Raw genomic sequence first — 16,889 nt, 5'->3', positions numbered from 1 at the left:
CCCAGCATCCTTATAGGCCCCCTTCACATACTGGAAGGCTGCTATGAGGTCTCCACGCAGCCTTCTCTTCTCCAGGCTGAACAGCCCCAACTTTCTCAGCCTGTCTTCATACGGGAGGTGCTCCAGTCCCCTGATCATCGTGGCCCTCCTCTGGACTTGTTCCAAAGAGGTATTCCATACTACAGCACGTCATGCCCAGGATGTAACTGGGAGTTACCTGGAAGGGCTAGTTCTCTGAGGGTTGGACTAGGTATCGGTCGGTGCTCGGTCGGGGGGGGCGAGTTATTGGTCAGTGGGTGGAGAGGTGTTGTATTCTCTTCCCTTGTTATTTCCTTTATCATTATTATTATTGGTGGTAGCAGGAGTGATTTGTGTTATACCTTAGTTATTAAACTGTTCTTATCTCAACCCGTGGGAGCTATTCTTTTGATTCTCCTCCCCATCCCTCTGGGAGCAGGGGGAAGAAGGGGGGAGTGAGTGAACGAGCTGCATGGCTGGGTTTAAACCACAACACCTGTAGTTGTAGGTATGGGAAGAAAAGGTGTTGACATTACAAATGAGCTGATCCCTTTCTTTTTCCCTGTCCTTTTTATAGGCATACTTGGTTTAGGTTTTATGTTAGATCTCTGGGAAATGTCTCATAATTTTTGAAATTGAATTACATTGAAAATTGTACATTTTATTTCTCTTAATGAGTTCTTTTTATAGAACTCAGTAGACAGCGGGCTATCGGGCTACCATTGATAACTTCAGTTGGTGCTTTTATTGCCTACTGCTGCCTTCCAGGAGACACTTGATTTGTCTTGCCTCTTCTCATGAATTATTAGCACTGGCTATAGCTACTCAAATCTTTTGATTAGCTAGAGACTTAATAAAGCTGTTTATACCCCATTTTTTATGGGTGACTTCAACTCCAGAAATTGCTTTACTAATTGATTTCAGGATGGATTTGCTGGTGGCTGAGGATTTAATGTCTGCAGTGGCTCTTACAGGACAAATTCTTTCCCATAGTCAGATTGTGCTTGGACTTCACTCTCTTTTTTTTTTAGAAAACAAATATTTTCATTGTTACAATTAATGTTGTTTTTGAGGTGGCAAGGAAAATGGAATGAAGTAATGTATGCAGATATGTTTTTCACTTTAAGAAAGCACCCGGAGTGACAGATGGAATGCAAAATTAATATACCTCTGCCAGATCCCTCGGTGGAAAGAAGAGACTAGCCCATGTAAAATTTTATATGGAAGACTGTATCAGTCCCAGTCTAAAGTCTTCTGGAAGTGGGAAAAGGCCACCTCTGAGAGTTTCTGGTCAATCTGGGAAAACAATTAGAAGAAATAAGAGAATATTAGGGACAAGAGTGAGAGTTGTGGATTATCTGATTCACCCTTTTAGATCCAGAGACTGGGTTTATGTAAAGAATTTTTCAGGAGATCCTTTACAGGAGATGTGGGGCGGACCGTACCAGATATTATTGACCACCTTTACAGCAGTGAAGATAAAGGAACAACCTGCTTGGATACATTATTCAAGAATAAAGAAAGCACCAGAACCAGAGAAGACATGGCAGATCAAACCTTCATCACCCTTACCTAAGAAATTGCATCAGTCATAATTTGGATTTATATGATAACTGGCGTACCAGCATGGGACCAATACTTATACCTGAAATTAATCCAGAATGTTACTAAAGTTGCTAGTTGTAGTGACTGTTGGGTGTGTGCACAGTGGCCTACATCAGGGGAAGATCAGGACCTTCCATTAATAGGCATTCCAATTTCCAACACTATCTCATGGACAAATTTGTGGGTGAACACTAGCAAGCTATGTCCGAAGGAAAGTTTAAGATAGTTAAGTTTAAGATAGTTTGGGATAGTTAATCCTAATCCAAGTGAAGAATATTATACCTGTGTACAAAGATGTATTGCACCAGGAACCAGAGCATGAGATTGTTTGTTTAAATGCCACAGGTGTAAGTCACTATTCAAATTGCAGTCACACTATTAACACAGATGGTATCATGGTTCAGTGGTGGCCTGTTCCTGAAGGGAAAGGATGGTATTGGTTATGTGGAGAAAATGCTTGTAAGACCCTACCCCCAACTGGAAGGATGCATGTACTTCAGGTGCTGTGATACCCAATACTACTATTATTGACATATATCCTTCTGGAACCTGGGTTAGAAGTTTTGCTAAACTGATTAATTGAGGGTTTAACCCTATTGCTGAATGGAACACCGCATTTCACAGTTTTGTGAGATGGCTAATTCCGTCTTTGGGAGTAAGTGAATTAGAGAAGGCAATTGTAAATATCTCAGCAACCATAGAGGAAATAGAAAGGAAAACCGTTGATTCGAAGCAGAACAAGAAGAGATAACTATCCTATGTAAGGTGGTATTACAAAACAGAATGGGTCTAGACATGTTATTGGCTTCACAAGGAGGCGCTTGTTCCATTATCAATGAAAGCTGCTGTTCCTACATAGATCAAACTGGCAGAATTGGAACAGATCTGGAGGAAATTTGGAAAAAAACTAAAATATTTCATGAAATGGCCAAGGATGATACCCCCTGGGAGTTTGAAGAAATATGGAAAAAGTTAACTTCGTGGTTACCTAGTCTCTCCTGGTTAAGGCAACTGGTTGCAGGAATATTAATTGTTTCAATATTACTTGTGGTATGATACAAAGTTCCTTCTGGTATTGTAAATGATCTATGATAAATTATGAAAATTGGAAAAGAAATGAAACCAAGAATCAAGTAGAAACAGGAAATTATTTCAAAAAGACTCTAGATGGTAATGGTAGTATATAAAATGTTGCAAAAGAATTTGCAAAAGGACAGAAAAAGAGGGGATTTGAGACAAGGAGGCACAAAAGCACAAAATGTAATCAGTTCTAAGTAATGTTAAGTTTGATGGCTTTGTAATGGAAAATAACTGCCATGCTTGAAGGTAGTTGACATAGTTTTAGGTCCTTAGGACCTTAGTACAAAAAGTGTAAGAAAAGCAGAATAGAGAAACAGGACCTGGGGATGGAGAATATCCTGGACTAGCAGATGTCCAGGATGGGCGCAGTTAAACTGGTAAGTAGAAGGACAGGATAACTGCTATGTCTGTAATGTTAATTAACCTGGTGCTTCAAAGACTGCCAGAAGTTATGAAGGTTGTTGGGAGATGTGAACGACACTCAAAGACCACCATCATATTTTTGTATGCATGCGGGAAAATTTCTGGAAAACTATGTAATTCATGTGTAGCCTCATGAATCTGTAGGTATGCCCAGTGACTATATAAGGATGGCGTGTGTAGCAATACGGTGATACATATTAGGAGGAGCTATACCCCATGTATCCCGGTGCTGCAATAAAGAATACCTGCTTGTCAACTTGAAACTCTGCTGGACAGTTTGTTCCTGGAGTTTTCTCAGGATCACTAGGGGACTGTCAGCTGCTGGTGCTGCTAGTCTTTTGGTTATGAAAGTGCAAAACAATCCCATGAGGAGCCCAGGCCCACCTTTTTTGAAAGGCCCAAGTGATGCATTAGACCTGGGTTCTAACATCATATGAATCTGCAAAACTGCCCTACATCAAAGGCAGAAAGGAAAGCATTGGGTCTGAAAGTTTGCGTAGTCTCCTTAGATTTTAAGTCTTCGAGTCCTTTGGATCTGTGATTTTAAAGTGATCATGTGAAATGACTTTAAAAAGAGGAAGGTTCTCTGTCAAGCTTGTTTTCCAGAGGTTTTAGGAAACGTTTCCAAGAAAAATCCTCTGCAGGGCAATTGGCCCTTCCCTGTTGTAAGGGCTTGGGGGAGGCATAAAGTGGCCTCATGTTATGCCTGTTAGGAGCCTCAAGCGAGTTAGGCCTCTCACACGTTATGCCTGTTAGGAGCTAATGTCTGGAAAGAACATTGGCAAGAATGATAGAATAGTTAGGGTTGGAAAGGACCTTAAAATCATCTAGGTCCAACTCCCCTGCTATGGGCAGGGACACCTCACACTAAACCATGTCACCCAAGGCTCTGTCCAACCTGACCTTAAACACCGCCAGGGATGGAGCATTCACAGCTTCCTTGGGCAACCCATTGCAGTGCCTCACCACACTCACAGGAAAGAATTAACTCCTTATATCCAATCTAAACTTCCCCTGTTTAAGTCTGAACCTATTACCCTTTGTCCTATCACTGCAGTCCCTAATGAAGAGTCCCTCCCCAGCATCCCTATAGGCCCCCTTCAGATACTGGAAGGCTGCTATGAGGTGTCCACGTAGCCTTCTCTTCTCCAGGCTGAACAGCCCCAACTTTCTCAACCTATCTTCATACAGGTGAGACACTGACGAACCATGTGATGATCCCAGTCTGCCACCCAAGAGACATCAAGGGGACCTTTCAACTTATTTGCTGCTCATTGTTTAATGCAAGGGAACTGCTTCCCTAGGAAGGGAAGAGAAAGAGCTGAGTAACTGCCATCAGCAGTAAATGCTAATCTCATTCTTTACATTGAGTTTTCCTATATCCCTCTGAATGCATGTAGGGATTTAGACCTGCTATCCTGTATTCAGCAGGAAAGAGAACTTCTATTTGTAAGGCAGAAATTTATACAAAGAAAAATGTTTGATCAGTGCAAGCTAGTCACTTTCCTAGTCTGATTAAAACATATATATTTATACCGTCATTTTCTTGGCACTCAACAAGGAGCCAGGAGATGGCACCAAAAATAGTACTCATTCTGTAAGAATATTTATCTGTGTATGTTGTAGCTGTTAAGAGGGATTAAAAGGGTTAGACATTTATGGGACATGAGAAAGGAAGAGATCAGTCTGTTTATTCCACTTTCAAAGGTGCATGTTCTTAATTTGAAGGGTAGCTCTTGACATAGTTCTTACATTATTTATTATTATTAGATAGCAATGCTTTCTCAGCATATTTATTTTGTTAAATTACATATATGAAATTAAATACAGCCTCTTGTTGGCTTTAATGTTCTTCTACCTATCCTTATAATTATTATTGATAAGAAGTGACTTTCAAGTTAACAGCATGTGGATTGATAAGGCAGCTATTATTATGTTACAAGAGTGCATTTGGGAAAGCTTAGCTGAGGGGTAAATTGTGTTTCCTCCAGGCTGTGGGATGCTGAATCCCCAGCCTGCAGACTGCTGCCAAAGATGCTGTTTGTGGCTGTGGTATGCCTGGCTAGCATTTGAAAAGCTACCACAAAACTATGCAGTTGTGTATATCTGAAATCAGTAAGCGTGGTGGATTTTGGGAGTACACAGGGGAGTCCCTCCTGTGTTTATTTTTGAGTTGTTGGAGGGCTTCTGCTCCTTTCGTTTCTGCTCTTCTCTCTTGCTCTCTGAGGCTCTTCTCTTCATTCTCAGGTAGTAGATCCGGTTGGCTTCTGGGTAGGTGACTTTGCAGAGGGGGATTTTGTAGATGGCTGGGTTGTCTGAGCTTATCAGCAAAAAGAGGAGTGCGGAGAAGCAAAAAGGCCACGTGCAGAGGGGCAGCCCAACCTGAGGGGAAAGGACAGACATATAGGTGCATTTTGGTACCTCAGTTTGCCTGTTCCCTTTGCTTACTTCCATCTGTTGCTAAATTCTTGAATTTGGGAAGCAGAGAGAACCTGTGCTTTCCCTGGGGACAGTGTGACATAGGACATGTCCTCCTGAACCCTTCCATATATGATCCTCCATTTGGATCCAGAGGAGGATGCCCAGGTTGGGTGGCTCCATGGGAGGAGTACATGTGAGCTTGGTTCCTGTGGTCACTGGAGGTCTGGGAAGCTCCTCTGCTACCAAACATCAGCTCACCAGAGGTATTCAGTTTATCTGAAATGGATGGGACTACATAAAACATCCCACATTGGAGACTTCAGTCCTTTTGGGGATGCAGCTGTTGGTGCTAAATGGCACTTGGTACCAATATTGAAGCAGCTGAAGCAGGCTCCAGAGATTCACTGGCTGTAATGAAAGCCAAGACATCCAGCTTACTCGTAAACATCTATATTCTCTAATAAATCAGCCAAACCCTACCCTCCCTTGTCATGTAAAACGTCATCTACTGAGTACCATTCACACATATTCCCCATCACCAATGCCCATGTGTTACTGGCATTGCATCTAACCCTCAGTCCTGCTTTGTGACCCCATTTCTTGACCTGACTTGGGGTCTGCCAAAAACAAGATCACAAGGAGAAAAAGTAGATGTCTTTTTTTAATGCGGCATCTAAAAAGCAAGTATGATGAACAAAGCAACCCATCTGAAGGGACCTACATGGTGCTGGGTGTATGCCAGATGAATACATTTAATATATGAAGCTTCTAGTTCTGACTTTTCCTTTAAGTTACTAAATCAGTTTTATTAAAATATGGTTTTGCTTTAATCTCTCAGATCTTAAGAAACAAATCTTGGCATATCTGCTTCACCTACTTCTTGATCTATCCAGGTCTGCTCAGTCCCCCCCTCATTTTAGTTCTCATATCCAGATCAAACTTAAACAATATCTATGGGTAGGATGGGAGAAAGACCTTGGAAGAAGCAAATAAAAATTTAGACCATTGAAATGTCTCCAAAAATACTGCTTGCAGCTAAGTACGGCATCTCAAACTATACGCTGCTACTGGAATTCACATAGACATGCACAATCCAACTGTGGATAATAGGCTCCAAGGGTCTTCAAAATCTTAATAAGAGCTTTAGAGTCTGAAATGCACCATTCAACTGACACAGAATTTGTACAAGACCTGACACTGTCTGTAGCATTCTCATGTCAATGCTGTCAAAACTGACATTGAGCATTCTGGGGCATTTCCTTAATATTATATCATAACAAGTCAGAAAACCATTAAAACAAACAAAGAAAAGAGCCCAAAACACCTCCCTCAAACTTACCACAGATAAGGCATTAGCAAGAGCTGCTCCAGAGTACGCAGTAAATAATGCTGAGAAAAGAAACCCAGACAACTCAGGTGAGGAAAATACTGTTCACCTCTCTGAAGTAATGAGAAATAGTAATATTGTACAAATGCACAGTAAAATATCCTCCCAAATACCTGATGTGATGGTTAAAGTTAGAATTCATCAACTAGTTCATATGCCTCAGTGCTGCACCTGGCTCTATGGACTACATTTGATCCTATGTGCTCTGTAGAGATGGGCGATGAACGAAGAAGATGGTTTTGTTGAGAGCAGGTGATGATGGCATTTCTTTTATCTTTAATTTCTTTTTTGCCTTTCACATAACAGTGCTTCCACTCTTTCTAGAATTTCTGTATGTTATGAGGGCCTAAAAACCCTTCTCTCTGCACTTTTAGCTTGCACACCCTAGCTGATGCCATCACAGAAATAGCTCTTGCATAGTACCTAGTATTGCAGCAGTGACAGTTGACTTTAAACCTCCATTACTCATAGTCTGTCTGGCTGCGTAAATTTATGTCTTCTCTTTATGTACAAGATACATACCACAGGCAAGTGACAGCAAATGAGTCTGCCAGGTCAGGGCATAGAACATGCCCCCAATTGCAATGCAGGCGAGTGCACAGTTGTAATTGTGTAAGCCAAGGTAGATGCTGTCAAATGGTGATGCAATGCTCAGAGCTGCAAGACAAAAGGCAAGGCTGTGAGGTCAGGTATGAGAGATATCTGCAGGAGGACCCGTCACTTGCTGGGAATCTGTCATCTCTTCTCTGTGACATCTAAACAAATATAACTACTCACACTCATATAACATGCACATGCAGAAAAAGCATGGAATCAAATGAAGATTGTTATTTTAGAGCTCTGATACTCACAGACTTATATAATCATGGAATGGTTTGGGTTGAAGGGACCTTAAAGCTCATCCACTTCCAGCCCCCTGCCATGGGCAGGGACACCTTTCACTACAGCAGGTTGCTCCAAGTCCCGTCCAGCCTGGCCTTGAACACTGGCAGGGATGTGGCAGCCACAGCTTCTCAGGGCAACCTGTGCCAACACCTCACCACCATCACAGGGAAGAGCTTCTGCCTGAGAACTCATCTCAATCTCCCCTCTGGCAGGTTAAAGCCATTCCCCTTTTCCTGTCCCTACAGGTCCTTGTCCAAAGCCCCTCTCCAGGTTTCTTGTAGCTGCTTTAGGCACTGGAGCTGCTCTAAGGTCTCCCCTTAAGGAGCATTCTCTTCTCCCTGCTGAACCAGCCCAGCTCTCTCAGCCTGTCTCCAGAGCAGAGGTACTCCAGCTCTCACAGCATTGTAATGTCCCTTGGGTTGGAATTTGGCCTAGTCTCAAAGGTTTCTTTCAGGCAAAACTTTCTGCATATGCACTGAGTGTGTTGTATTTAGTTCCCACAGGTGGAGAATCCAGCCAGAGTGCAGAAGGACCTTCCCACTTGGCTGTCCTTCTTCAGAAATCTGTGCTTTCTGTACTGTTTAAACCTCAAACCTGACCTTGAATATCAGAGGCACAGCTGAGCGTCTTTCTTTTGTGGGGATGAGCAGAGTTTTCAATCTCTTCCCAGTGATCTTTGCTAGAGGTGGCATTGTCACTACATCAGTGCTGTGGAAATCCTCCACTGGGATGGGAGCTGAGGGTCTGCTCCAAATCTGACCTCACAGGTACTTCTGCAGGATTTTTCATAGGCTTCAAGAATTGCAGAGAGCACAATATGTAGTGCACATGATACCTTTAAGTTACTCTGAAGATTAATATGTTTCCTGCTATATGGCTCTCATTTGTCCCCTGTTCTATCACTACGCTTATCCCCAGACACTTTCCCCAACCTTTCTCTTCTATATTAAATGTCAGACCTTTACAAAACTTGCCAAATGATCTTAACTATACAAATTGTGGAGAGTTTTGTTTAAAAACACAAACATAAGGCAGCTCCCATTTTGTACAATGTGCTTCAGAGCACAGAGGACTTACAGTTGGATGACTGTGACTTTTCCAAGGTTGTTGTCTCCGACTACACTTATTCCATTATATTTTTTTATTACAATTAGTCACATAAGTGTCATTAATCTTGCCTAATTTCATCTCTCTTTAGATTGTTTCCCTGGTTAGTGGGAGACAGGCCATTTTCAGTGGCATTCATTTAGCTGTTTTTACTAACCTGCAGCAGGATGGAATGAACTACATTGTAGAAAAGTGGCTTTCTTTTAATAGACTGATCAGCTCTGAGGCAGACATCTGCTTTAAAACATTTGTGACGGCAAGAGATCAGTTCTGAAACTACTTCTCTAGGTTTCTTTATCAACATCTCCATGGTATTCACAACATCTGATGGCAGGAGGGTTAAGCAAGGTGGAATTAACCAGCCACCTGCCTGAGTTACAAATCTAAAAGCAAATTCAAAGATTAAAGAAAATCTATTCTTGCCTTCATCATGTGGTGTGACCTCAGTAAGATCTTCTGTATTTAAAGACAGTTTCAAAAATGAGACTGCTGTCCCAAGTGCATCCAAGCCCATGCAACTGTAAAGTCTGGAAAGAGTCATATAACGGCTTGGGTGAAGATACCTTGGGTACAAAAATTACTCTGGTAAATTTTCTTACCTGCAAACATCCCCACTGTTGATCCAATTGCAGCATGTAAACAAATAAGTGGGGAGGAGATGAGCAAAGCAACAAGGAAAATGCCTCCAGTCCAGGGGTTGTCACAACCATACACTTGACCGATGCCAACTGGGATGGATTGTAAGAGCTGCAGCAGTCAGTAGGAAAGGGCATGTTATTGTATCTATCTCTGTGAAGGACACAGCAGTTATTTTGATCAAGCTATTGACTGAAAAGTAAATGAAGGAAGGGAAGGGAAGGGACAGGGAGAAGAGGGGAGGGGAGGGGGGGATGGGAGAGTAAGGGAGAGGAGAGAAGGCAAGGTAAGGCAAGGGACAGGAAGGGACGGTAAGGGAAGGGACTGGATGGGAAGGGACAGGAAGGCAAGGCAAGGCAAGGCAAGGCAAGGCCCCTGGCTCTGAACTGGGCTGCTGAGTGATTGTGGGCACTCATGCCCTTCAAACCAGAGTTAGTTCACTTATAAGTCCAAGATGGACTTATATTTCCTTTGGGATGGTAACATGGTAGATGTGGTGATGGTAGGTTTTGGCTGACTTTAATGAGGGACAAAACCAGTAACCTTCCCAGGAAGTAATGCTATGGTGGACCTAGTTGACATGAGTTTATTATATATAATAAGAAGCATTATCAGTTACCCTTATGCTGCTTTGGAAAGGTGATCCTCCAGAACTAGAACTAGACCTGAGGGGTCTGGGTATAAAAGAATCCTGTCCCTTTGGGATCCTGATTTTCCTTCTGTCTTTCCATATTGCCACTGACTGCCTCGCTGATGTTGTTTTAACCACATCTGGACAGTGGGAGTGAACATCCAGATGTGCTTCAGTAATGACAGCTTTTGAGGCTTGTTTCGGGACAGTCCAGCTTTAGGTGGAGTGAGAGGCTCAGGATCTCTGTTCCTTGGCTTCCAGCATACTTTCTGCTGGATCAGCCAGGACAATCTCTGGGGCTTTTATGGGACAGTCCTCTATGCACTAAACTGGGTAATGTATTTCTGTGAATTATTAGTGGCTGCACATAGCCATTCTGACCCATGTGAAATTGTTATCCAGAGCTGAATGCCATCATCTTTTGATGAAATACTATAACCGTGTTGGAGTGAAGCTTACCAATGGCACATTGATTGCAGACCAGGTGATGTTGGGCACTGATGCTACAGGCTTGATGAGGGTTGTAGGGAAGAAGGGGTTGTAGTGTCCTGTGGCTGCCAAGTACAAAGTCACCGCAATATTGAAGGGCAGAGTGAAAACAGGAAGGTCCCATTTACTGAAGATGGATCCCAAAGCACTGGACAGGATTGGACTGAGAACAGGAGAAGATACACAAGTATAACTTGCTCACTGACATAGTGCTGAAACAGCCTACCTCTTTAGGCATAAGTCCTGGTAAATGCAAGCCAAAGCCATTTCTTTTAGAAACATTGTATTAGTATGCATCAAGCAATTAGCCATAGAATGCTGTACATCTTTTTGCAACAACTATCACATCTATTCATGGACGGTACAAACTCTACGCCCTCCCCTCAGGACCTGTGGTTAGTGTGCAGCTCAAGATGTCAGTGAAGAAATGCATCCAGTACAGTATTTTAGAAGTTTGTCTTCCTATTCAGTAAAAAAATCTAACAAGAAACAGAATAGAAAATTTTGGGAATGCCTTGATTGATGCTTATGTCAATGAGACTGATGTTACTGTGTGCTGCTCAGGCACCATTTAAAATCATATAGTATTTTCTGAAAACTGCTTAGTTCTTAAGAAACGTGACACAGTATTTTCCAGCATGTACAGTGTTTGGGGTCACCCTCAAAACATTTAGATACTGAGTGCTAAAAACCATGAAAACTTTGAGATACCATGACTCTTCCAAATGTTCTTGGCTGTAGAGCCTGGAATTTAAACTTGACCAGATCTGCATTTCAAGTGGAAATAAGTCAGTCCAAACGGCCTTATTTCTGCTTGAAGTACATGTCCTGCATTAATGACTCTGTGGGAGCATATTGGCAAGATAACAACTGTTTTTTAAGGGGCCTGAAAAGCTTGTGAAAGCAAGTGAATGGCCAGGTCCTATCCTTGATGGAAATGGCCTGTGTTTTGCAGCTTCCAGCTAAGATTTTCTGATGCAGATGAGCTGAATAGCTCTTATGGTCAAACTCCAAGTAGCAGCAAACATCACCCAGTTTATAAAAAATCCAATTTAAAGATATGAATTATTTAAGACACTGCATTTGACTCCTAGAAGAACATTCATGTCCATTAAGCTGGTTCTAATAAAAAAACCCACCCAAACTATTTGGCATTTCAAAAGCAACATTTTGTGTCGTATTGTGTAGATACTATCAGTAGAGGAAATGCCTTGCTCTTCCTGTATAATCTCAGATGAAACCTATTCTTTTGTGAAAATTTGAGCAGTTTACAGATTTCCTTGTTCTTACATGTAGCAAAAGAAAAAAACCAAACAACTTAGCACTTCAGTGAAAACAGTGCATCCTAATTTTTGTGCTGAAATACAAAGCTTCTGCCAGTTATAAATCTTCTCGGAATAAAAAGAAACAGTTAAGGAACTGCTGATTTGTAAAGCTGAAATCCAAAGCATGTATTGAAAAAAATCACTGAAATGTCCAATTTTAAATTCTTTCAGCTTGGGTCTTGTGAACTTAAAGAATGAAGGAAAGTTTGAACAAGAAGCCTGAAGGAATTCTGGCAGGCAAGACAAACTAAACATTTTTGCAACACTTCCTGGGTCATGAGAGGTTGTTATAAAATGACCTTTGCTGGGAGTGACTTACAGACGTAAAATATGAACAAAATTTGATCTTAGAGCAGTGAAATGCAATAATGACTTGCATCTTATTGCTGACAATGATTAAAATACAGCTCTTGAAATAATCTTAGTTAAGGCTGTTAAACAGATTCTGCAGTGCTGTTAGGGTCCATATTTAAAAATGGTAAATTAAATCCTGAAAGGACTTTGTCTGGCATTACGAGTTACTTGGAGGAATGAATTTTTGCTCATGTCTGATTGCATATCTAAGAGGGGGAATATTGTATTCAGCCCAAGGGAGAGCACTGGATTGGTTCAGCTTCTGGATGAGGAAGAACTGTTGTGATGTTGGACACTATGACATCCACCCAGAAACTGTGGTGATCAAAGCTATTTGCGGACCTGCTCTGTCTGTGTGCTTTAATCACTGCTGTCTGTGCACTCAACCTCCTGCCAACACAATTTGTATCAGTGAATGCCTCTTTCTAATGCTACCATGATTGGAGATGCTGATGTAGGGGACTTCCGATGTGTTTAAGCTGTATATAGCAAGACTCCTCATTCCCTGAGAATTGTCCTTAGGAGGAGAAGTGGCACTTACCAGGCCATTGATATAACTGTCACAGGAGGAAGAAGCCACCAGTAGTAATCTCCTTTGTCAGAGAAGACAGCCATGAGCAGTCCCACCAAGATCCCATTGTAGCCATGCAGTCCAGCTGCAATGGCTGATCTGTGATGAAAAGAAATGTTTGCAAGGTCACAAGCTGTGCAGTCATGTGTGGCCCATCACAGGGACCCACTGAAAAGCAGTTTGTAAGTATCCTGCTCCCAGTGAAAGGGCTGTTGGGGAGGGACAAAAAAGCAGTAAGGTTGGTGCCATATTGCAGTGCCCTGCTGTGTGGAGGGGAAGAGCTTGGAAACTGTTCAGTGATGGTGGTCTAGGGGGCTCCATGTGATACATGGTTGTGACAGTAGTTATCAGAAAGAGATAGCTCTCACAAAGGCAGCCAGTTATGGGGACAGGCCAGCTCTTCCTACACCACAGCTCTGTCCTTACATAACTGCTTCTATAAGGAAAGCCAGTCTGCTGTCTCTAGTGTACTCAAGTGTGGGATTATGACACATCAGTGGGTTTCTGATACCATAATGACCAATTTTTATCAAGTGTCCTTACATGAGGTACCACCTACCTGTCCTGACTGAGGACCAGCGCAGTCAGAGTCGACACAGTTGTGCCAGTACAGCCTGTGAGCATCCACCAAGGTCTCTGGATGAAAAGCCCCACTAAAATGATCAGCCCACTGAGAGGGTTGTTGACAAACATCACCTGAGAGGTCCCTCGCAAGATCCAGTCCACCAGCTGAACCATCAGGGGCTTATCTGGAGGAGATCAAATAAAGACACTGATGACAAAGCACTATTTCACCAAAGCACATCTCTACCGTCACTTTGTGGCCACAGAACAGAGGTGATGTACCAACAGGACTGTAAAAATGGTCTCTGATTTATTTCTCTCTGAGCATATTTTGCACCTAGCACTTAAAAATTTAATAAGGAAGGACTGGGCACTGCTATAAAGTTTATGGAGGGTTGATAAAAGTGTGGCTTATTTACGGTGGTGAAAGAATAGTCTTACTTGCATGGTAGATCACTAAATATACTGCTATAAATTTAATGAGGAGATAGGCACTTTTTGGTGTATAATTCAAGCGCAGAGAGGGACTTAGGCACAGACTGAAACTAGTTTGTACATAGATAGGGAAATATTGAAAGGAAACAATTTGGTGTTTCAGGGAAAATCAGCAACCCAGAACATAGAGATATACTGTATATAGGAGATCAGGTGAAACCATCAGACGTGTCTAAAATGTAACCAAAGAACCTAAATTAAGGGATTAGTTATTATAGCTTGGACTGTAATCAAGGTAAAGAGATGTTTCAAAATGGAAAAAAGCTATTGATCTTTAGACAATACTATTGAACACAGTCAGAGCAAATGGGCACCAAGCTTGGGTACCTCATGTGAGTGCAGGGGGAGAAAGGATACGCATGGGCTGAGGGCAGCCTGTCTGAGGGCATTTATGTACAGTGCTCCTAATGACATTTGTGGGCAGAGGAGGGTCTTGTAGCACTGGAATAACTTTTGCTGCTGGCTCTTGTAGTGCAAATTGACTTGAGGTCTTTTTCTGGCCTGCTCCTGGGAAAGGTGTAACCATTTTTGTGCTGCTTTGCATTATAGAGAATGCACAAGAAAGAGGAGCTGCTTGCATGTACAAAATGTTAATGCAATGTGTATATATGCAGCTTACATCTTAAATATTTTAAATTAATTCTAGTAATTTAGATTGTTAATTAGACACAGCATAAAGTGCCAGACTACTTTTTGAATCTGGGCGATGATTATTCCTAAAGTCTTCCCTCTCCCCCTCTCCTTTCTATTCTATTTCCTTGTCTTGTATTTACAGTCAAGGCTTAAGTTTTGCTTTATGATGAGGGTGGCTTAAATTGAGGATCTCTGAAGGGCAGGTATCATTCAGCATCTCTTCAGCATCCCTGGAAAAGCCTTCCCAAGAGGCTGGAGAGGAAGTTGAGGGATAGCTTCACAAGCATCCCTCAGGCTGTGTGCTGTTGGAAAGCCAACTGGGGAGGAATGAGTTCCTTAGATAAAAATGATCAGGATTGTGTAAAATAATTTTCACTAATATTTTTTGTTTAGCTATGAAATATATCAGCAATGTGGCTGGTTTTAGAAACAAGTATTTATTGTAAACATTCAAACAGAACCAGAGGGCAGTGGCCTGAGGTTTTCAGATCATTGAGTAGGAAAAGCTTTTCTACAAAGCGTGGACCACTGGAGAAACGAAAAAGCAGTTGGAGATGCTTCCATGTGGCTGGGGATCACACTGCCAGCCTGATGAGCTCCTGAAGAGTCTTGAGGCATCTTAGCCCACCTCCTCCAGCAACGACAGCCACTGCACAGCTTGTCTGTATGTGGCTGTCTCTTATTTCTCTCCCATTGCTGGAGTTGTACCGCTAACAAATCCAGCCTTGACAGAGGACCCACAGACTGACATAGTCTCTCAAAGCCCCGCATTCCTAATAATCCTGGGTAACGCGGACCATCTGCTCATGTGCTGTTCCTGTCTGGCCAGTAAACCTTTGGGATCAGTACTTGCTTTGTATTTTAATAGCATTGTAACACCCACAGTGCTTATTGCTCCCCCAAGGCTGATAATACAAGAGCCTTTACCCACACAATCCACAGGCACATCCCCATCTTCAGCCCACACTTGGTACAAGGACACAGCTGCTGATCCAAAGCACTTACAAACAAGACTATATCCCCAGTCCTGATGTGTGATTCCAGGCACTGCTATAAGGAATGTGATACTAATGACAGAGAACTGATAAAATGTAAAAGACATCTTTTGCCTATGCTGAATTATGCATGCAGACATGGTAATGGCTTAGAGGATGCAGTGAGATTCTCTTCCCATGAAATGATTTGGGTTAAAAGGCCAAAAGTTTGCAGTGAGCTCAGACCATGCTGACTCTGCTTTGCCTCAGGGGGATGAAGCAGCCCCTCATCTGGTGCTCCAGCAACTAGCTGTTACCAGCTAGATCTTCCCAGCCAGAGAACCCCAGTCACATCCCTGTACTTACTTTTCATCCACTCTCCACACTCCTTCATTTCTCCTGTGAGATACCCAAAAACTTGGTAGAGCCAATTTCCGCTTCTCCCCAGCAGGTCCTTGGTGTTTGACTTCTGCTCTGTGTAACGCTGTTTCTCACCGGGATGTTCTGCCACAACAACCTCACCAAGTTCCATCTCTGTTGGGTGGTGTTAAGAGGTAACTGTAAATCACAAAGCTCACGTGTTAGAAAAACCTTTTGGCAACTCTCTGCTGTACTTTAGAGCCCCACAGTGATGTAGTTTTCAAAGTTATTTAAAGGTTTTTTTCATGGAGAAGGGACCTGCCTGAACTACTGTTGAGGGTGGTGTGTGCTGCTGCCCAGGGCACTGTTGTGTCTTCTTGTGGATGAGGACCAAGCAATAACCCATTGTTGCCATGGAGCTGTGGCACAGAGCTTCAGGGTTAAGAAGAATGTGGCATAGGTGCCCTGCAGCCCCCATTCTCACTCCAGCTCCTGATGCAGTCTGTGACAAGCTGCTAATTGGATGGGAGATATAGCATTTACCAACTGAGTGGTACCTACATACTGACCAGTGCTGCTTAGCCAAGGATAACTGGTGTTGGCAGCTACTGAGGGGAGATCCTGCTGATGTTTGGCTAGCAGAGAGCTGGAGGGAAGCAATGTAGATTGCCGGTACAGTAGCAGACAGCAGGAGACAAGAAAATACTAGAGGAGAGGCTGAAGCTGTATCCCTTTGACATTTTGAGCTGGTGCCTTCATATAGCACAGCAAATCTTTGGCTTTTCCATGCTCATCATTCCACATCTGCTTTTCATAGACAGTCTCAGCAAACTCACATAAGATCAGCATTCACATGTGACTTTAGACAAAGATAAGCACCTTGGCTTAGTGCTGTGTTCTTTAGTTAGTAGGTGAATATCCAGCAGAAGTA

At 42.5% G+C, this 16,889-nt stretch overlaps 1 protein-coding gene across 4 annotated transcripts in view; it reads right to left on the bottom strand.

Annotated features, from left to right (window-relative positions):
• Nucleotides 1–4,799: 4,799 nt before the first annotated feature.
• The window catches only part of LOC134160935 (urea transporter 2-like), a 331,080-nt gene continuing 318,990 nt past the window's right edge, over nucleotides 4,800–16,889 (bottom strand). For all 4 annotated transcript variants that reach the window (XM_062613401.1, XM_062613402.1, XM_062613403.1 and 1 more), the window contains 8 exons: nucleotides 15,965–16,156; nucleotides 13,492–13,681; nucleotides 12,903–13,031; nucleotides 10,653–10,845; nucleotides 9,526–9,673; nucleotides 7,457–7,591; nucleotides 6,887–6,936; nucleotides 4,800–5,508 (listed from right to left, as the gene is read on the bottom strand). In XM_062613401.1, the coding sequence (XP_062469385.1) occupies nucleotides 5,239–5,508; nucleotides 6,887–6,936; nucleotides 7,457–7,591; nucleotides 9,526–9,673; nucleotides 10,653–10,845; nucleotides 12,903–13,031; nucleotides 13,492–13,681; nucleotides 15,965–16,130 (1,281 nt within the window). In that variant the 5' untranslated portion in view covers nucleotides 16,131–16,156 and the 3' untranslated portion in view covers nucleotides 4,800–5,238. The remainder of the gene's footprint in view (nucleotides 5,509–6,886; nucleotides 6,937–7,456; nucleotides 7,592–9,525; nucleotides 9,674–10,652; nucleotides 10,846–12,902; nucleotides 13,032–13,491; nucleotides 13,682–15,964; nucleotides 16,157–16,889) is intronic.

The sequence above is a fragment of the Pezoporus occidentalis genome, unplaced genomic scaffold, assembly GCF_034315485.1.
Source record: "Pezoporus occidentalis ecotype Australia unplaced genomic scaffold, CSIRO_AGI_Poc_V1 ctg166, whole genome shotgun sequence".
In the NCBI taxonomy this organism is placed as follows: domain Eukaryota; kingdom Metazoa; phylum Chordata; class Aves; order Psittaciformes; family Psittacidae; genus Pezoporus; species Pezoporus occidentalis.
The sequence above is the reverse complement of the archived record's forward strand: the minus strand, read 5'-3'. Positions and strand labels throughout refer to the sequence as shown.